The sequence below is a fragment of the Saimiri boliviensis genome, chromosome 1, assembly GCF_048565385.1.
Source record: "Saimiri boliviensis isolate mSaiBol1 chromosome 1, mSaiBol1.pri, whole genome shotgun sequence".
Classification (NCBI taxonomy): domain Eukaryota; kingdom Metazoa; phylum Chordata; class Mammalia; order Primates; family Cebidae; genus Saimiri; species Saimiri boliviensis.
This window is the reverse complement of record NC_133449.1, coordinates 66,410,761-66,432,380: the sequence shown is the minus strand read 5'-3', so window position 1 is coordinate 66,432,380 and position 21,620 is coordinate 66,410,761. Positions and strand designations below refer to the sequence as shown.

Here is a 21,620-nt window from a genome sequence, read left to right as displayed (position 1 = left end):
ACCTCAGGATGCCCCCACCCAACCACTGTGTCAGTGACTCTGTCTCAGATGGCCAGCCCTGTGCTGGGCTGCTGTAGGATACACAGCCAGGATCACTGGCATCCTATGACCAAGTGACAGAGCCACCCACAGAGAACAATCCTCAGGAGCAGGGGAGTCCTCCCACACTGAAGGGTGGGGACCACAGAGACGGCTGCCTTGGGATGGTGACAGGGAGGGCTTCCTGGAAGAGGTGAGCTCAGAGCTGGGTTTTGGAAGAGGAGAAGGGAAGACAAGGTTATAGGCAAAGAGTAATTCTGAGGTGAGCCATGATGATGCCTTTGTGAATGCCAGAGAACATTGCCTCTGTCGTTTGGAACTCAGCTCTCTCTTCACCTAGTGGTTTGGCTACCAGCCTCCCCAAGGTGGCACAACAGGTGTGGAAACAAAACGTTGGCTCTTTCCTCTTCTAGTTCTGTGACCCTGCAGAACTGACTTAACCAAGTGACTTCAATCCCTGCTCCTTCTTCTCTAAGATGAGACAAATTCGCACCTCACTTGCGGAGAGGGAGGAGGATGAGGGGCGGGTAAGGAGAGTAGCATCCCGTCTGTAGCTGAAAGGTGCTCTCTGACATGCCACAGCCGCACACATGCCATTCCCCTGGCCTCTGAGACTCAGCTGAGCCACCGCCATCTCTGAGAAGCCTGCCCTGAGCCTTGAGCCCCTGGCACAGGCCCAAGGGCAGCGGCCACCTCTGCAGTTGACTCTGTAGTCCCTTGTATAGGGCAGTGAGCCTTTCCCTGGAAGGGCCTGGGTTTCTCTGATCTGTTTCCTCAGTGCCTGGCCCAGGGCAGGTGTGTGGTTAACAGTTCGTTAAATGAGAAGGGTAGGGAGAGAACGGACCCTGTCTCCGCAGGGGAAGCTGCAGATGTGGGTCGACCTGTTTCCGAAGGCCCTGGGGCGGCCTGGACCTCCCTTCAACATCACCCCACGGAGAGCCAGAAGGTGACTTGCCCAGTCAGAGGCTCTGAGCTGGGCTGGGGGTGGGGGGCGTTGCAGCCGGCTGGGGGTGGGACCAGGCGGTTGCTCTTCTCTGCCGGGCTTCAGGCTGCTCGGGCCACAGAATACAGTTCTCATTCGGGCCTGGGCCAGTGTCCAGCCAGGCAGGCATCAAGTCCTCTTGGGCCAGTCTGCTTCTTGGCCAAGGCCCTCCCATCCTTTGGTAGGAAATCTGGGTGGACTGGAGTCATGCCTCTCCCCAGGTTTTTTCTGCGTTGTATTATCTGGAACACCAGAGATGTGATCCTGGATGACCTGAGCATCACGGGAGAGAAGATGAGCGACATTTACGTGAAAGGGTAGGGAGCCAGCGTCCTCTCGCCTGTCCTGCTCACCGCGGCTCCTGTGCTCCCTCTGGGTTGTGCACAGCATGGGGGGCTCTGGCTCAGGGAAGGGGAGAACAAGCAAGCTTCTAAGGAGGGTTCCTGGGGGTGGTCCCTGCCTTTTGGGAAATCATTCTCCACCGTATTTCTTTTCGGCACTGAACTTTGGGTTGAACTGACAAGTTTAGTGGCTAGGAAGTTAGAACGTTTTCAAATTTATGGCACATTTTGTACATCATGCCGATTTCCTGGGAATTCTTTTTGCAGTAAGCTCATTTACCTTCTTAACTCCTAAGAAGGAGTTAAGAAGGCTGTCTGCCTAAGTTGAAGATGTATAATATATATACTATGTTGGAAATCTTAATGAGAACCGTTATCTAAAAATGTGTATGTCTAGTTGGATGATTGGCTTTGAAGAACACAAGCAAAAGACAGACGTGCATTATCGCTCCCTGGGAGGTGAAGGCAACTTCAACTGGAGGTTCATTTTCCCTTTCGACTACCTGCCAGCTGAGCAAGTCTGTACCGTCGCCAAGAAGGTCAGTGTCCTTCCTGTCCCCCGGGGTGCCAGCACCAGGGCTTCTAAGGTTAGCCTGACCTGGCCACGTCCCTGCCTGGCCACCGTCACAATCTCACTGCTGTCCCAGCACGTTGGAGCTACCACTGCCATCTCTGCATGGCCACCACCTCCACTATCCCAGCAGTGCCAGTGTCACCAGCACTGCCGTCTCAGCATGGTGTGACGACCCCCATCCCATCGCAGGTGACATCACTGTGACAGCTGTCTCATCACAGCCAATGTCACTATGACTGCTGTCCTGTCACTGCTGGTGTTAGCACGACTGTTGCCTCCTCACTGCCAATGTCACCACCACTGTTCTGTCATTCATGGCACCACCACCCCTGCTCTTACTACCCCCAAAACTGCCTCCACTATCTCTGCGTCCACCGCTTTTCCATTCTCTTCCACCATCTTTACCATCCCCAGCACAGCTGCCACCCCAAGGCCACCTCGTAACCACATGGTGCCATGTCCATCATTTGTAGCTAAATCCGGATCCCAAAGTCACTGTCTCCCTCTTTACCCCAGGCAAGTTAAGCAGCAGGAAGAATCATGGGGTCTGAGTGGGCAGAGTAGGGACACCCAGAGGTGTCCCTTCAAAGGGGCAGTGGGGCAGACCCCGTGGGGGAGCCTCCCAAGAGGGCTGACCTGGGCTGTAGATCACGATGTCCACAGGATTGGGAGTTGCTTGGCCGTCTTTCCCATGCCTCATTTTCCACATCTGTGCCTACGGTCACCCTCCAAACTGGACAGCCACTGGGAGCGGCTCTGCTTACAGGCCTGCAGCCACCGTCCTCTGTCTTCATTCCCACCTCTTACTACAGGGCGAGGGCACCCGGGAGACCTGGTTTGCATCATCAGCCAGAGGCGAGGCTGGATTTGGAGACCTTGGTCTCTGTGTCTCAGCATCTGCTAGTTTAGAGCTTTACTTCTCAGCCTCAGCTCTTTACCCCTGAACAAGGCAGAACTCGAGGGCAGCCGACATCCTCCTGGTGGGACCAGGCCTGCCCTCAGAGTGCAGCCCCCAGAGCACAGAGGGGTGCTGAGGGCAGTGGAGACTTCAGGCCCATGCTGGCCGGAGGCAGAGGGCCCTCTGCTGTAGCTTCTGACCGTCCTCATCCTACCTGGCATTCATTTCCACCCTGAGATGCTCTCCTGCTCAAGGGGGTAAATGCCTCTCTGGCATTTAGGTTCTGTTGGCCTGATTTCCTTCCAGAGGCAGCTCAAGGCTTTAAGCCTCAAAGCTTCTATGATTCCAGGAAGGGGATACAGGACGTACTTCAGTGCCTGGATTTTCTTACATGACAGACTCCGGTGCCTGGATTTTCTTAACTCTCTTCATTACACCCCCACGGCATGGCCCTGCCCAGCCTAACATGCAGGATCATCTGTGTGTTAGAGAAACCAAAATGTTCTGCAGAACCTTCTGAAACCATCAAACAAAAGAAAACATGGATTCAGCAGGGTTAAGTGGATCCCTTTACTGAGCCATTGCTGTGGAGTGACTGCCAGAAAGCAGAACTGAGCAGCAGCGCTCTGTGAGGTCAAGAAAAGCCTGGGCCGTTTGCAGGTTGAGCCTTGTTCGCTGCTGTTCAGTGTGCTTGACGGTCACCAGCCTGTTGCCATCAGAAAGCCAAGGCTGTGTCTGCCTGGAAGCAGCACTGCCCCGCCCCACTCTGCCACAGACTGAGGGAGAGGGGTCTGGGAATGGAGAGGGAGGGCTGCACCCCATGTGCCACCTCCAGGGCTTACCTACAAGAGCTGGACATGGATGGGGACTGACACTGAGAGGAGTGGGAGGTGGGACAGCCCCGTCCTCGAGACAGGTGGAGATGTGGACAAGGAGTGGCTGGAATGGAGGTTTCTGTCCCAGAAGTAAGAGGAGAGAGGACCCAGCACTGGGGCAGGTGACTTGAGACCAATGGAAAAGGCCAGAAAGAACTGCCATGCTGAGTGACGGTGGGGGAGGGACAGAGATGGGGAGGGAGAGTGACTGGCAGCGCAGAGAGGGTTACCCGGCAGTTCTGGGGAACCAGTTGTGATTTCTGTTTAAGAATTTGCGGTGGCTCCTTTCTGGCTACCATGTGGTTTTGTCTCTGCAGCATAGGGCCTGGTCAGGAGGAAGAAGGGAGGGGAGAGTGGGGCCCACCTGCCGAGGGAGTTCCAGAGGAAGAGAGCGGCTGAGGACGTGGGAGACCGTTTGCTTGATGGCTGAGAGGGTCTGGGCCAGACTTGGGAGAATGATGAGCCCACAGGGGGAGAGGAGGAAGAGGAGTCAGGGTGTTGACGGAGAGGCTTGCTGGGGGCTGGAGGGAAAGGGATGTTCTGCGTGATGCCAGACTCTGGGGAGAGGGTGGCTGGAAGGAAGAGCTGAGAAGGTCAGAAGAGGGGGTTGAGAAACAGAGTCCAGGTGGCTCTGAAGTCAACCAGAAGTAGAAGACAGAAACTGGCTTGGCCCGAGGCAGAACCTGAGGGTTCCTCTTGGGGTGAAGGGACCCTAGGAGGCAGGTGGAGCTGGGCCCACAGTGGGGCACCAGTTAGCTGGGCTGGGCTGAAGGATCGAGTCTGGGGTGGGTTAGTGCACAGCCTCTGGGCTCCCTGAGCCTGCTGCAGAGCCAGCCCTCTGCCGTGGGGTTCAGGGCCTCTGGCAGGCAGGCCCTCTGGGGACCCCATTAACCAGACGAGACTGTCATAAAGTACAAGGTCTCCTTTCATCCGGCGGCTTTGAACCACCACTGGTTGCCCCGGCCCGGCTCCCCACCTGGAGCCCAGCACACCCACTGGGGCCTGCCTGTGTGTCAGGCACCCACCCTGCAAATAAACAGCTAGTAAAAGCGCCCAGGCCAGGAGCATAATGAGCGCCTGGGACCTGGGGGGGGGGGTTCATTCCCCAGGCTGGATCCCCAGCCCAGCTGCTCCCATCAGGGGCCGTTTGAACCTCTGGCTCATTACTGAGCCCATAAACCAAGCCGGCCAGAGGAATGGAGGCTGCTGGCGGCCCATGCAGGCGGGCCTGCGGAGCTGGCCATAAAAGCTCGCCGGAGGAGGGAGGCACCTGCAGAAGGGCTGGGGCCAGGCTGGGGCCTGGAAAAGGGGGAGGCAGCAGACACAGGGCTGGAGGCAAGGGGCCAGCTGGAGATCTGAGCCCCTTCCCAACCCAGGCAGCAGTCCCAGCTGTGGCTGGGTGCTTTGCATGGTGACCAGTCCCCACAGGGCAGGTGTCACAGTCTTCGGTATGGGAGCTCACTGGGATTTCTATGGCCAACCTCTGAAGCGGAGGTGGCCACACAGCAGGCCCTGGCTGGGCAGCAAGCCTGGGTTTACCAGGGATGTGGCGGAGCCTTTCCCCTGCAGAGGTGGGTCCAGGCCCCTGCTCTGACCTGGCACTCAGGACGTGGCACCCTCCATCTGCAGGATGGTCACACTGTTTGCTATCCTTGCCACCCACCACGGGAGAGTTATAGTGAGAAAGACGAGAACAGGACTGTGAGCTGGAAAGCCCTCACGACTGTGCTGTGGGTTGAGCGTGGCTGGACTGAGGGGAACCCAGTCCTCCGCCTGTGCAGTCACACACCCCTCAGTTGCTCCATGAAGCCTCAGTGGGAAGAAGCCCAGGATGACCTTGTTCCAGGCGAGCTGGTCTGAGGGAGATGGGCTGGGGAGAGAAGGGCGCCTCCTCTCCTTTCAGTAGGAGATGGAACTTCCCAGCGTGCGGGCTTTTGCTTTGCCCTGGGACAAGCTCCTGGAGTGAAGTTGGGTAGGGTGGAGAGGGTGGAGCTGGGATCTAGATTCCAGTGCCAGCTCCTTACAGCAGGGTGCTGGGAGATCCTTCTGTGATAACCAGGGTAGCTCAGGGTCCCCCAGGGTCTCAGTTCCCCACCCTAACTCTGAGATCCCAGCTGCAGAGCAGGGTTTACAGTGGAGAGCGGGACTCCGGAACCCGGCCGCCAGGGTTTGAGTCCCAGCTTGCCGCTTCCTAGCTGTGAGGTCTTGCACAGGTTACTGGCTTTGGTCTCCACTGTAAAGATAGTATCTCCTTTGTAGGTGGTAGGAAGGATAAATGAGTTCATAGCAGTAGCGGGCCAACGCATAGGAAGTACGATATCAGTGTTACTGTTATTAGTGGTCAGACCTCAGGCCCATTCCTTTAACTTCTCAAAGCCTCTCCTTCATCTGAAAAATGGGAGTGATAACCTTGACTTACAGAATTGGGAGGATTAATGGAGCCGTCTTATGTGAACTGAGCCTGCAGGGTGCCCCTTTGGGCCCTTGAACACTGCCTTCTGGGATCCGCCCTTCCCAGTCTTCCCACAGGACCTGGCTCTGGCAAGACCCTCGGGGACGTCCCACTCCTCTGCCTCCTCCAGGCAGTTTTCCAGGCTGGAAGGGAACACTGCCTCTCTCTAATCTTCCTTCCCTGCATCCTTCTCTGCTCCTCCTCTGGGTCAGGATGCCTTCTGGAGGCTGGACAAGACTGAGAGCAAAATCCCAGCACGAGTGGTATTCCAGATCTGGGACAATGACAAGTTCTCCTTTGATGACTTTCTGGGTAAGCACCATTTCTAGAATCCCATTTTGCACACTGGGGGCTGCCCCAGAACCCATGCTGTGTGTTGATGCCAATGTTGGACCCTTGGGGACGCCTGGCAGGAGGAGTGGTCCCGCCTTCTGCTATCAGGGAGCTCAGGATCATGTGGCCCCAGTGTTAAGTGAGGTGTATGACACACAGCAGTGTCAGAGTGATTGGTGGCCACCGAGGGTGGGCCTGTCAGTAGAGGTGGCACTGAACACTGGGCCATATTGGATGGTGGGACTCAGGTAGGTAAGAATCCGAGGGACGCAAGTGCGTGCTGCCTGTCGCTTGCTGTCCGGCCTCACATTTGACACAGACTGAGCCCTGTGTGTGAAGGGCTCAAGACACTCTTCGTCCTTGTGCTGCGTGACCGACTGAATGAACCAACACGGTGCTATCCCCATTACCCCCAGACAGGGCTCTGGTGGGACGGGCTGTGCTGAAACCCGGGGCTGGGGAGCAGGGAGTGCTGGGTTGAGGGGAAGGTGGGGATGGTGACCTTGCAGGATTGGGATATGGGGACAGGGAGGAAGACATTGTATGGGGCCAGCACACTCATCTGTAGATGAGAGCAGTGAGTGCATGATAGCCCTGTCACGGCTATAAAGGTTAGCTCTGGAAAATGTGATCTATCCATACAATGGGATATTATTCAGCCATGAAATAAATGAAATACGGATACATACTACCCTGTGGATGAACCTGAAAACATGCCAGGTGAAAGAAGTCAGACACAAAAGGTCAAATATTATATGGCTTCATGCATATGAAATGTCCGCAATAGGCAAATCCATAGAGACAGAAAATAGTTTAGTGCATTCTAGGGACTGGGAGAAAGAAGGGGGGATGGGGAGTAACTGTGACGGGGAAGAGGTTTCTTTTTGGGGGGATGAAAAGGTTCTGGGATTAGATGGTGGTGATAGTCGCACAACTCTGTGAATATACTCAAAGCCACTGATTCGTACACTTCAGATGGTTAAAGGGGGGCATTTACATGAGGTGAATTTTACCTTGATTAAAAAATAAAGCCAACTTTCGAAAATGGCAGCCCAGGAAGTCAGGATACCTGGCGTCTAGATCTGGGCTGCCAGTTGGGAGCAGGGTGGTCTGGAGCCCTCTTGGGTGGTCCTTGATTGCAGAAGGTGAGTTGGTCTTCACTGAGCCCTGGGGCCCCAGCAGGGGATATTCTGGGGCACAGCTTCTGGCAGTGGGGAGAAGGCTGCCTGCTTACCTGACTGTCCCCCCGCCCTGCACACCTGGCTTAGCCAAATGCGCACAGAGAACTTCATTATAAAAGCATCAGGTATAAAAAGGGTGGCACGAAGTTTGACTTCTGTTATTTTACCTATTATTTTGTATAGATTTCCTGTAATTAGAAAATGCAGATGAGCCATGCCTCCTCCCTACCTTAATCTCACCACCCAGAGATAATTTCCACTAACATTTTGGCATGCATTATTGTGTTATATATTATTTGAGACATAAAGTATTTTATATGCTTATTTGTATATACATATATACATGCATACCTACACAATATATACATATATTCGTATGCATATGAATGGGTTTCTATGACATAAATTGTTTTATATCCTGATTTTTTGGAAAGCCTAATATTCCAAGAACATCCTTCTGGTCAGTAGGTGTCAATCTACATTTATATCTGCAACATCACACTTTTTTTTTTTTTTTTTTAGACGGAGTTTCGCTCTTGTTACCCAGGCTGGAGTGCAATGGCGCGATCTTGGCTCACTGCAACCTCCACCTCCTGGGTTCAGGCAATTCTCCTGCCTCAGCCTCCTGAGCAGCTGGGGATTACAGGCACGCGCCACCATGCCCAGCTAATTTTTTGTATTTTTAGTAGAGACGGGGTTTCACTATGTTGACCAGGATGGTCTCGATCTCTTGATCTCGTGATCCACCCCCCTTGGCCTCCCGAAGTGCTGGGATTACAGGCGTGAGCCACCGCGCCCAGCCTGCAACATCACACTTAATGCCTGCATATGTGTTGTCATAGAGATGGGCCCTGTTTTCATTCATCCTCTCTTCGTGGTTATTCAGGTCATCCCCTGGTTTTCTGATGTGAGTGACAGCCTCGGCGAAAGCACAGCTTTGGATCCTTTGTGCATATCTTTCCTTAACTCTAAGAAGTAGATGTGTCTTTGTACATTTAATGGTTTTTGAAACATTTTGTTGAGTTGCCCTCTAGAAAGGTTTCACTTGTTTATATTCCCACCTGTGTCTGTTTGTATAGGGTGCCATTTTCCCTAAACCTTTGCTACCACTGTATGTTAAAAAAGAAATTTCCAATAAGGGATTTCCTTTTTATTTGCATTTCTTTATTGCTTTTAAGGTAGAACTTTATAATATATTTATTATCCATATTATTGTGGAATTTTTTATGGTTTTGCAATGTTCATCTTTTATTATTGATTTTCAGAGCCTTTTATATATTAAGGATACATTGCAAATAATTTCTCCCATTTTTTTCTAATGCTTTAAATTTTTTATGGAGTCTTTTTTCTTACAGACTTTATGAATTTATGGCATCAATCTTTCTTTTATAAAGTGAGGCTTTAGAAAATTAGTTTTTAAGCCAGGCATGGTGGCTCATGCCTGTAATCCCAGCACTTTGGGAGGCTGATGCCAGCTGATCACAAGGTCAGGAGATCAAGACCAGCCTGGTGATCATGGTGGAACCCCGTCTCTACTAAAAATAGAACTATTAGCTGGGCATGGTGGCTTGTGCCTGTAATTCCAGCTACTCAGGAGGGTGAGGCAGGAGAATTGCTTGAACTGGAACCTGGGAGGCAGAGGTTGCAGTGAGGTGAGATCATGCCACTGCACTCCAGCCTGGGCTACAGAGCAAGACTCCGTCTCAGAAAAAAAGAAAATTAGTTTTTAAAGGAAAGAAAAAACCTGCATTTTTTACTTAGAAAATCATGTTCAAAATAAAGTTAAACAGACTCATCCCTTTTTTTTTTAAGGACTTCTAAAATTTTTATTTAGAATTTTTAAAAAGATGATTGTTTGAACAAAACAACAATGTAGCAGAGTTAAAAACATTTGCCAAAGTAAAAAGCATGACAACAGTGGCATAAAGATTGGGAGGGGAAAACAGAACAGAAGTACATGCATTCTTTTTTTTTTTTTTTTTTTTTGAGATGGAGTCTCACTCTTGTGGCTCAGGCTGGAGTGCAGTTTTTGTATTTTTTTTTAATTGTCATTTCTTTATATATATATATGTGTGTGTGTGTGTGTGTGTGTGTGTGTGTGTGTGTGTGTGTGCATAGTTTAAGTTCTGGGATACATGTGGGGATCTTGCAGGATTGTTACATAGCTACACACATGCCATGGTGGTTTGCTGCCTCCATACCCCCATCACCTACATTAGGTATTTCTCCCAATGTTATCCCTCCTCAATCTCCCCACCTCCTTCTGTCCCTCGTCTAGCCGCCAACCCCCTAACAGACCCTAGTGTGTGACGTTCCCCTCCCTGTGTCCATGTGTTTTCATTGTTCAACACTCACCTCTGAGAACATGTAGTGTTTGGTTTTCTGTTCTTGTGTCAGTTTGCTGAGAATGATGGTTTCCAGATTCATTCATGTCCCTGCAGAGGACATGAACTCATCCTTTTTTATGGCTGCATAGTATTCCATGGTGTATATATGCCACATCTTCTTTATCAAGTCTGTCATTGATGGGCATCTGGGTTGGTTCCAGGTCTTGGCTATTGTAAACAGTGCTGCAATGAATGCAAGTATGCTTGTGTCTTTATAACAGAACGATTTATAATCCTTTGGGTATATATCCAGTAATGGGATTGCTGGGTCAAATGGTATTTCTGTTTCTAGATTCTTGAGGAATCACCACACTGTCTTCCACAATGGTTGAACTAATTTATGCTCCCACCAACAGTGTAAAAGCATTCCTATTTCTCCACATCTTCTCCAGCATCTGTTGTCTCCAGATTTTTTAATGATTGCTATTCTAACCGGCATGAGATGGTATCTCAATGTGGTTTTGATTTGCATTTCTCTAATGACGAGTGATGATGAGCATTTTTTTCATGTTTGTTGGCCATATAAATGTCTTATTTTGAAAAGTGTCTGTTCATATCCTTTGCCCACTTTTTGATGGAGTTGTTTTTTTCTTGTAAATTTGTTTTAGTTCTTTGTAGATTCTGAATATTAGCCCTTTGTCAGATGGGTAGCTTGCAAAAATTTTTTCCCATTCTGTTGATTGCCGGTTCACTCTATAAAACCACTAACAAATGCTAGCTTTTATCTCCATGAGATTTTTCTTTTCCACCTTCATAATGTGTTTTCTAATTATATGCTTTGTCTTTTGAATATTTATTTTTAATTTTAAAGGTGATGGTTAAGCACCTATAAGCTCACCATCCAGATATCCTGTGTTTCCTTACAGTCTTTTATATAGATCATGCTGAGATAATGAGTGTGTGTGTTGTTTAATATTTTGATATTTGCTTAATATATTGGCACCGTATTTCAAATAGAAAATAATCATTCATCTGCACCAGAGGGATGGAGAGATAGATGAATGCAGATACGCAGTTGAGTAAGTGGACAGACAGGTGGAATAGTAACCTGATTAAGAGATAGATATAGTGCTTAGCAAATGGCAGCTATAGAGGAATGTCAGTAGTTAGGTCAAAGCAGATGGACAGATGGAAGGACGGACTGATAAATGGATGAGTGGAGAGAAAGAAAACTAGAAAAATAGTTACATTTAATGCTCAGTTATAGTAAGTATGCATTCCACGCTGAAAAAAATTGAATCTCCTTTGCATGGTGCTTGAGAATTTGTCTTAAGAAAATAATTTTTCTATTGATCTCCCTTACCTGATCTGTTCAGCGACCTGTGCTCCAATCGAATTGACTTTATCATATCATGATTGGATTAGGTGAAACCACATGAAATTGCTTTTTAAATGGGTCAAGATAGTTAAATACGAGAATTTTCATATGGTTCAACATAATAGCTGGAGGTATCCAGGGAGATGATGGATAAAAGGCTTGATTAGATAAAACAATATAAAAAGATGGCTGCTTGGATAGATTGCTGGATGAACTATAGTAAGGTAACACTTCACACCTACTAAGATGGCAATAATAGTAATAATAATAAACTAGAATATAACAAGTCTTTTGGGGATGTGGAGAAATTGCTGGTGTATTGGTACATTGCTGGTTTGAATGTAAAATGTTGCAGCTACTGTGGAAAACTGTTTGATGGTTCCTTGAAAAGCTGATCATAGAATTACTGATGAACCAAGAATCCTACTCCAGGTGTGTACCCCAAAGAACTGAAAACAGGGACTCAGGCATTTGTGCGCTAATGATCACTGCAACATTATTCACAATATGAAGTTAAAAGATGGGAACAGTTCAAGTGTCCATCAACAGATGAGTGAATAAACAAAGTGTGGTACAGGTTAAATATCACTTATCTAAAATGCTCGGCAGATTTCTGATGCTTTTTGGATTTGGAATAATTGCTTACACATAATAAAATATCTTTGGGATAGGACTCCAATCTAAATACATTTTTTCATATATACTTTATAAGCATAGCCTGAAGGGAATTTTATGGAATATTTTAAATAATTTTATGCATGAAACAAAGTTTAAGTACATATGTGTGGAGTTTTCCATTTGTAGCGTCATGTTGGCAATCAGAAACTTTCAGACTTCAGAGCATTTTGAATTTCAGATTTTCAGATTGGAGTGTTCAACCTGTATATACCTAGAATGGAACCTTATTCAACCATAAAAAGAATGAACTACTGATATATACAAGGATGAACCCTGAAAACATTATGCTAATCAAAATAAGCCAGACACAAAAGAACAGATGTTGTATAATTCCACTTATATGAAATATCTAGAATAGACAAATTCATAAAGACAGAAAGTAGACTAGAAGTTACAGGGGAAAAGGGGAGGGAAGAGTGGGGAGTTAGTACCCATTAAGGTACAGAGTTTTTGTTTGGAGGATGAAAAAGTTTTGGAAATAGTAGTGATGGTTGTACAGCATTGTGGCTGTAATTAAAGCCACTGAATTGTACACTTAACATGCTCGAAATGACAAATTTCATGTTATATATATTTTACCATGACAAAAACAATTTTAAAAAATTGATAGATGGGGCCAGGCACGGTGGGTCATGCCTGTAATCCCAGCACTTGGGAGGCCGAGGTGGGTGGATCACGAGGTCAGGAGATCGAGACCATCCTGGCCAATATGGTGAAACCCCATCTCTACTAAAAATAAAAATTAGCTGGGTGTTGTGGTGCACACCTGTAGTCCCAGCTACTTGGAAAGCTGAGGCGGGAGAATTACTTGAACCCAGGAGGCAGATATTGCAGTAAGCCAAAGTCATGCCACTGCACTACAGCCTGGGCGACAGTGCGAGACTCCGTCTCAAAAAAAAAAAAAAAAAAAAAAAAAAAAAAAAAAAATGATAGATGGCTGTGTATAGATGGTGTATGAATGTATTTGTCCATAGATGAGTAATTGAAGAAGTGGGTGGCTTTGTTAAGGATGAGTAAACGGGGTAGGTGAACATGCATTTGAATGCGTGAATAGATGAATGGGAAGCTGTGTAGATGGAATGGGAGGCAATGGGTGGGGAGATGGAGTTCATGAGATTTTACTTGTGGCTCAGCCATGGACAGAAGCTGGTGACAGAGGAAGTGACTTTTTCTTGAACCTGCCCTGCCTTAGGGTAGCCACAGGCTGGCAGTGATCGAGAAACCCTTGGCCAAACCACCTCTCTGTTGCAGGCTCCCTGCAGCTTGATCTCAACCGCATGCCCAAGCCAGCCAAGACAGCTGAAAAGTGCACCTTGGACCAGCTGGATGACACTTTCCACCCAGAATGGTTTGTGTCCCTGTTTGAGCAGAAAACAGTGAAGGGCTGGTGGCCCTGCGTAGCAGAAGAGGGTGAGAAGAAGATACTGGCGGTACGTCTACTTCCTCCAGCCCCAGTGGAGGGCATGGAGCCGCTTCTTCCATAGAAATCGTCAGAGAATACATGCTTACTCTTCCTCCTTTCTCCCTCACTCCTGCCCCCTTCCCCTCTCTCTTATTTTCCAAGGCATTCCCCCTCTTCCCTCCCAATTCCCAGCCACCTTCTCCCTTGAGGCTCACATCCCAGGGGAAGTCTATTTAAATCAAAAGATGAGTCTGTTTATACTCTGCTCATTGGCTTGAACAGCAATCTTTGTCCTGGATTTCCTCTGCTCAGGCTTCCTGGGTGAATGGACAAGGGTCATGCTTCTCACATTTGAGCGGGACTCTCCAAGGGACCATCCTTGTTCTACTCTCTGAGGCCTGCTTAGAGGGGTGACTGGAGGGCCAGAGAGAACCAACCTTCCCCTGAGTCCACAGCAGCCATGGAGTGGAAGTTAATCCCTGAAAGTTTACTTAGAAGTTGCAGGCAGCCAGCCAACCCTGAAAGTTGTCCTTGAAATTGAAGATACTTGTTATATAAAGAATGGTAACAATAAGAAATACTAGTACCCCAAAGGAAAAATGAGAAAATGACATGCATAGATAATTCACAAAATAATTACCAACGTCTAGAAAACATTTTTAAAAAGGTTTACTCCTTCTAGTAATTAATTAAAGGAATACAGTAGTCCCCCCTACATCTGCAGGAGATATGTTCCAAGATGTTCAGGGGATGCCTGAAACTGCACATGGTACTGAACCCATATGTACTGTATTTATTCCCATCTATGCATATCTTTGAGAAAGTTTAATTTCCAAATGAGGCACAATAAGGGATTAACAGCAATAATTAATAATAAAATAGAACAATGATAATATGTTGTTATAAAAGTTAGGTGAATATGGTCTTTCTCTCTGTGTCAAAATATCTTACTGTACTGTCCCAAAGGTAACTAAAACCCTAGAAATCAAACCCAAAGATAAGGGAGGGCTACTGTATTTTAAAATGTGTTTTTGTCTATTAAATTATATATATTTTTAAAATAGAAATGCACATTGCTGATGAGGATTTAGAGAGAAGACAGCCACCCCATTTAATTCTGCTGGGAATGCTAATGGTTTTACTGTGTGGAGGAAGCAATTTGATAACGTGTAACAACAGATTTACAATATTTATGCCCTTGGACTCTGTCATCCCCCTTCTAAAATCTCTTCTAAAGAAATATCCCAATGAAATAAAAAATCCAGGTTCTAGGATGTCTGTTGCAGCATTATTTATCCTATCAGAGTTGGAAACAACCTAAATGAACCAAAATAAGTAGTTGACTGAATAATTATGGTCAACCATCCCATAGAATGTTTGGCAGTCATTAAAAGCCAAACTTTAAAGAATAGACAACTACATAGCAAGATATATTACTAAGTGAAAAAAGCCATCTGTAGAGCTGTGTATACACAGTGTGACGTTTCATACACTTGTGGAGAAAAACAGATGCACGCAAATGTTAACAGTCTTGTCTCTGTGTAGTGGACGTATGGGTGAGAGTCTCCCTTCTTTATACATTCCTGAGGTTTCCAAATGTTCTACCAAGAGCAGGTGCTGCTTTTATGATCAGAAACCCTACATCTTTTTTCTTTCTTCGTTTTTTCAAATAATGAAGTGGCCCTCATGTTTTTCCTGGCCCAGTTAATCTCCAGGCCACTGAGCAAAGCCTTTGTGCCCCTAACCAGGTGCTCTCTGTCCCCACAGGGCAAGCTGGAAATGACCTTGGAGATTGTAGCAGAGAGTGAGCATGAGGAGCGGCCTGCTGGCCTGGGTCGGGATGAGCCCAACATGAACCCTAAACTCGAGGACCCGAGGTCAGTGCCCAGCCCCTGAGCCCTGATGCCCACAGGTCCGGGGGTATTGGCCATAGTCCAGGAGGCATCCTATTGTATGGCCATGTAGAAGTCACATGGCCCAGAGAGGGGCCTGACTCATCCAAGGCCACACAGTAAGTTAGAGTGCAGGTGATGGGCATCTTTCCAGAGAACACTGGTCTCTGCTAATTCAAGACACAGGTGCTATTGGGTACTTGTGGATTTCGTGCCAAGCATGCTGTTATATGCATGTATACATTGTGCTATGGAACCTTCCCTACAGGAAGTTTATTACAGGTAGTTGTTATTATCCCCATTTTACAGATGAGGAAACAATCTCAGCACAGTTAAATAAGGGCATTCCAGCTGGGAGAGTGGTGAAACAGAGATGCTGTCACCTGGTCTGACTGGCTCCGATCAAGGTCTTCCCTCTACCAAGCTGCCTTCTGTGGCTCTCCTGTGGTGCCAGTGTGACTTTCATGGTCTTATAGCCTTAGTTTTCCCATCTGTGAAATGGGGAGCCCAATCCGTCTTCCCTACATCACAGACCTCTTAGGGAGAGAGACCAAGCCAATGGATGTAGATGCTGTGAAGGCAGTTACAGGGGCGGTTACTGAAAGATAGCTGTGGGGGCTTAGGAATGTGTTCACCAGATCCCGCCCCACCAGCCTGCTTGGCTCAAGTTGGATTTAGCATAGATGGCTCAGTTAGTCACCTACTACGATCAGCACCTTGTGCCCGAGTGTCATGGGCCTGGCAGAGCAATGAGAAGCACCCTTGCACAAGGATGCTAGGATCTGCACAAAAAGAAAAGAGAGACCCATGAGATACCAGTGTGTAATCTGATATTAACAGGCCATGATGGAGACACAGAGTCCTCCATGTATTTTGAGTTGTGGTGCTGGCCTAGGGAAGGGTTTTGAGGTTCTTGGTCGTGAGAGAACCAGCTTCCTGTGTTCTCTTCCCACCATCCTTCCTCAGCATGGACCAGCCATGTGCATGTGGGCACGTGGCTTGGCTTATCTGGGGCTCAGTGGGCCCTAGCTCGTCTAACTGGAGAGCGCTTTGAGGCACTGCCCAGCTCCGAAATCTGTAGCTTGTGATTAAGTCCTGGTTCAGGAATGGGGGAGGGCACTAGAGAAGGTGTCCTGGAGAGGATGGCAGAGAACTGGGCTCTTGAGGATGCTTAGGGCTTGGCAGCACCCAGAAAAGGAGGCAGCACCGGTGGGGTGACACAGTAGTGAGGGCTTGTGGGACAGGGAATGCAGGTGTGGAGGGCTAGTTTAGGGACAGTGCCTGGGCAGGCACTGGGGTGGACTGTGGAGGGCCAGGCCGTTGGACCTGCTGTTGAAAGCAGAGTTTGGAGAAAGCAACCCTAGTAGAGGATGCCCAATTGACCTCCAGGATCTCGCTTCCAGGCGCCCTGACACCTCCTTCCTGTGGTTCACCTCCCCGTACAAGACCATGAAGTACATCCTGTGGCGGCGTTTCCGGTGGGCCATCATCCTCTTCATCATCCTCTTCATCCTGCTGCTGTTCCTGGCCATCTTCGTCTACGCCTTCCCGGTGAGCAGGCCTGATGATGCTGTGGTAGGGGAGCTCTAGGTCGAATGGGAGAGGTCGTTGTTGTCCTCAAAGAGCTCTCCCAGTCTAACGGAGAGAAGTAACCTCTGTCCGCGGGGAGCCCCTGGTCTGGTGATGATACAGAGCACCGGCTCCAGGGGGTCTCCAATCTGGTAGGTGTACAAAGTTCTATCCTTGGGGGCTCTTAGTCTAGTGAGGGAAACTGTTCTTGCCCTTCATGGTGAGACAAGGCTGTCCTCAGCAAGCCCTCTAGCAAGGGGTTAGCAGAAGATGAGGCCCCTTGGCTGTGGTGGGCAGGGGGACTTTCTTGAAGGGAGGTGTGGAAAAGGGTCTGGAAGGGAAGAGGAGATGTTGATGGCAGGGCAGAGATGGTCCCTCTGTCTTGATGGCACTTGCAAATCCAGAGGAAGGAAGGAGCTGGGGCTGGAAGAACATTTCAGGGTCCACCTGAGGCCCTCAGTAGAGTGTGTAGAATGTGTCCTGGCTCCTGCAGGAGGGTGGGCCTGGGGAAGCTGTGGGGAGCAAGAGGCTGGTCCAGGAGCCCTCCCTTGGCTTGGTGCCCATTCAGGTTTCCTTTCACTTGGTAAGAAGCCAGTTGATGAGCTTGCAGAACTCTACCAGAGGTGGCTGCCATGTCTCCACTCTGTGGGGCACTGCTTGGGGGAAGAGGGTCCCTGCCTATGCTTCCCCAGCCTGCACAGCTCATTAGGGAACCCGGATCACCTGGGAGCCTTCCTCCGGGTCTCTGATACTTGAGGTCTTGAAGGAGTTGCAGCATTCTCAGACTGACACTTGATTTCTAATGCTCTCTGAAACTAAAAAGAAACCTTTTAAAATATGAACACTTTAACCCTATATAAAAGTAGAGAGAATGGTGTAATCCACCCCTTGAGGCCCTAATGTTAGTGGCCAAGACGCAGACACCCAGAGAAGGAAAGGGACTGGCTGTAGGCTGCACGGTACTCCGCATGCACTCGCAGTCCAGGGCTCATGGTGATTCCCACTGCAGGCCTTGCTACTGGTCAGCACCAGGTCACTGGCCCAGAGCGTTGTCCCCATAGCACACAGGCTGTTTGGGGAACTGCCCCAGGTGAGCTCTTTGCTCTGTGAATCCTCCAGGAGGAGGAAAGGGCAGGAGCCCCCCTCCCACTGTAGCTGGCTATGCCTGCGTCTGTACAATGCATCTCAGAGGGGAAGAGAGTTAAAACCACACACCTTTTCCATGCAGTTCCTAACAGCACGGAAAGTCTCCTAACTGAACTGAGAGGAGCTGGGGAAAGGATGTCTGGTCTGGATGTCTAGACCAGCTACCGTCTGGGCCAGAGACTAAGGGAAGTCTAGAACCAGCATGGCGGTGGGTCTGCCTACTGGCCAGGCCTGTTAAGCTGGTTGTAGTCGCCTGGGGCGCCATGGTGAGAGGTTTTTAAGGTTCTGAGGTTTGTCAATCAGCAAAATCTGACTGCAGTCCAAGGTGGATCTAGGTTGCAAGGCCCCGAGGTATGTATGATGCGGGAGGCCTCTTTAAGCAAAGGAAGACGAGATTACAAATATAAGCTGAGATACAGGACTATGGAAGGGTATGCGCATGTGTGGTGTCCTGGAGCATAAGCTGTCGCTGTGACCTGAGATGTGGGGTCAGGCCCCAGGACTTCTGCCTGGTGTTTCCTGCCCAGGCAGCTCCCTTCCTGGCCTGCCTCAGGCTCCTCCTCCCATTCCGAGCACAGCTGGCCAGTGCTCACTTAGGCGTGGAGACCAAGCACATGTGTGCATCTGGGAGGTAAGGGCGAGTTGTGGGGATGAGGAGAAGAGGATGAGGCTTATGGCACTGGAGAATGCTCAGTCCCCCGGGGAGACACTGAAAGGAAGAGAGTAAGGAAAAACACTGTATGATCAAATGCTCTTTCAGGAGTCTCAGGCTGTGGGAGTTTAGGAAGAGAAGAGCTGCTGCAGACCCTCATCCTCGGTGTGGTCTGAGGACCAGCAGCAGCAGCACCAAGAGAACTCAACAGAAACTCAGAGTCCCGGGCCAGCCCCGGGACCTGTCGCATCCAACAGGGTTTCTCTGACCATGGGCACATCACGGACAGAGAAACCCTGTTGGATGTGACAGAGCTCTCACCAGAGTCAGGAATACCGACTCTCGCTGTGACCTCAGCAAATTCCTCCTGCCCACACGAGGAGGAGGCTGCACTAGGTCAGCTCTGGCTTCTGTGGCTGGGACTGTGCTTAGGGGAGCACCTTCGTCTTCCCTGGGTGCTGTATGTTAAGCCAAGCCTCCTTCTTGAGAGCCGAGGGGAGGGGAAGGGCAGGTCCAAAGTGGCATCACCACCACCTGTGCCATGCTTAACCCCCACCCCTGCAGCTGCACCCTGCACTGTAAGGACACTGGGTGGCACATCCAGGCCTCCAGGGTCCTGGGGAAGGAGCCCCTGCTGCCTGGCTGGGAGAGGAAGGGAAGATTTCCAGTCACTCCAGCCTGTGGTCCTTCCTCGTCCCTGTGGGCAGGAGCAGAGTGGCACTGTAGGGGCCCTGGTCAGAGCTCCTCCCTGTCTCCTAGCCCCCCAGCAGTGGTCACTGTCCTCTGAGTTCTTCTGGAAGTTGTCCTCTTTAAAATATGGACCCTGCCTCCCCTCTCCGAGAGCTGGTATGGGAGTGTCAGATCCTAGATGAGGGGTCTAGGGATGGAGGGGTGGCCTGGGCCTAGGCTGCAGATTGGCTTTGCTCGCAGGTCTTTGCTACAAGCTGAGCACATCCTGCCTCCCTCCACCCAAGTCACTCAATCATTTGGCCAGTACCAGACCATGAAGGCCGGGCCCTGGTGATCCTCACCTGGCTTTCAGGCCATGGGGCAGAGGCTGCCCGCCCCCAGCCAGGGCCTAGTGGAGAGGGGCCCAAGGATAGGGCAGCTCCCTCCAGTTGGCCAAATCCCCCACCCTCTTGGAAATTTGCCTGGGAGGGGCATGAGGGGGCAGCCTGTCTGATTCCTCTCAGCTTCCCCCTCAGAGCCAGCCGGGAGCAGGGCCAGCGTGGGGAGGCAGGAGGCGTTTGGCGGGGAAGGAGGGCCGGCTCTGTTTCCAGAGTTGGCTTTCCCGGGCCGGCGCTGGGGAACATACTGTCCCAATTAGGAGCCCTGTGTTGTGTTGTATGTGTTTTCATGGTTTTTGAGGGGAGAAGCAAGGAGGGGAGGATACTGTCAATCCTGCAGCAGGCAGGGCTCAATCAAGAACGACCTCTCTGTGGTGCTGGGTTGTGCTGTGGGTCATCCACGACAGCCTGTCCCCAACTCTCTGCTTTCTGGACAAGGGTGTGGTGACCCGTGAGCCCTGGGCTGCTGTGTTGGGGAGGAACCTGGGCCCTGCCTTCAGCACCTATCTGATGGAAGAGGCCCGGCCCTGGGTGCTCAGAGTCTCTGGGCAGTCAGCTGGAACCTGGGAATGGGCCTGGCTTGATGGGGGAGGAGACGGAGCAATGTGGGCAGCTTTGGCCCCCACGTGGTAGGATGCGGGTGGAGTTTCAGAGGGTACGGGTTTGCCTGATGGGCTGGAGCACTAGGCAGGGCCGAGTGTTGAGCCCACATGGGATAGATGGCAAGTGGTGAGGGCAAGGCGTGGGTAGGTAGCTGAAGAGCCACCAGCCCCCTCTTCCAGCCTCTTGCCTGCTGGCAGCTCAGCACCATCCTCGGTGCCCCAGGTCTAGGATAGCTGCTGTGGCTGTGTCTGTCCCAGTGGGATCACCAAGTGTCCCTTTCTCCTCCTTCCCTCCAGAACTATGCTGCCATGAAGCTGGTGAAGCCCTTCAGCTGAGGACTCTCCTGCCCTGTAGGAGGGGGCACAGGGTACCCTCCCGCATGGGACTGGCCTGCCACCTCCGCCTGGCTCGGTGAGCACCTTTGGACCTCCAAGGCCTGCTTGTCCTGCCGGGTGGGCAGACAGACAGATGGACCGGCCCACACTCCAAGAGTCGCTAACATGGAGCTCTGAGATCACCCCACTTTCATCATTTCTTTCTCCTCCAACCCAACGCTGTTTTGGATCAGCTCGGACATATTTCAGTATAAAACAGTCTGAACCACAAAGCAGTATCAGTGTGTGTGTCTCTGTGGTACCTGAACAGGGTGTGACTGTGAAAGTGATGTGCCTGGGTGGGTGGGGAGGGCGGATGCGGTATAGGTACCGCTTTCGGCCCAGCCTTCTGGAGGCAGAGGCAGAGGCAGCCGAGAAGCCATAGGTGGGGCCCCATGGAACTGCTGCTGCTTTCACAAGACTGGTTGGTGGTGGGGTGAGCTTGGTGTCTAGCTTGCCTTAGCTCTGGCCTTCTCTGCCTCCTCCCCAATCCAGGACTTTCCCCTTCCCACCTGCCTTCTCACTCAGGCACCTGTAGTCTCTTTCCTAGGCTGCTCTTTGCCTAGGAGGGCAGCTACCTGTAACTTCTGGTTTCTTTGACCATGCTGGGGAAGAGGTTTCATACAAAGGGAACACCCAGGGGAGGGTCTGGCCAGGAATCCCTAGGCAGGGAGGGCCACTGCAGCTGTGGCTTTGGCCTAGTCCCATAGAATCCTGGGATTTCTTGGGATCCTCTCCTTCTGCTTCCTCTCTCTGCTCTAAGAATCTGATCTGGAGACAGGCACCTTTTTCTTGTGGTCTAAAGCTTAGTTGTAGCCTTTGGTTTGACATTTCCTGCAGGAATCAGGCTTAATCTA

General features: G+C 50.1%; 1 protein-coding gene across 22 annotated transcripts in view; it reads left to right on the top strand.

Annotated features, from left to right (window-relative positions):
• Positions 1-20,996, top strand: part of DYSF (dysferlin) — a 231,458-nt gene extending 210,462 nt beyond the window's left edge. For all 22 annotated transcript variants that reach the window (XM_003922617.4, XM_003922619.4, XM_003922620.4 and 19 more), the window contains 8 exons: positions 897-985; positions 1,243-1,338; positions 1,760-1,901; positions 6,374-6,473; positions 13,310-13,488; positions 15,228-15,337; positions 16,756-16,903; positions 20,686-20,996. In XM_003922617.4, coding sequence (XP_003922666.3) covers positions 897-985; positions 1,243-1,338; positions 1,760-1,901; positions 6,374-6,473; positions 13,310-13,488; positions 15,228-15,337; positions 16,756-16,903; positions 20,686-20,724 — 903 coding nt within the window. In that variant the 3' untranslated portion in view covers positions 20,725-20,996. The remainder of the gene's footprint in view (positions 1-896; positions 986-1,242; positions 1,339-1,759; positions 1,902-6,373; positions 6,474-13,309; positions 13,489-15,227; positions 15,338-16,755; positions 16,904-20,685) is intronic.
• Positions 20,997-21,620: the final 624 nt, after the last annotated feature.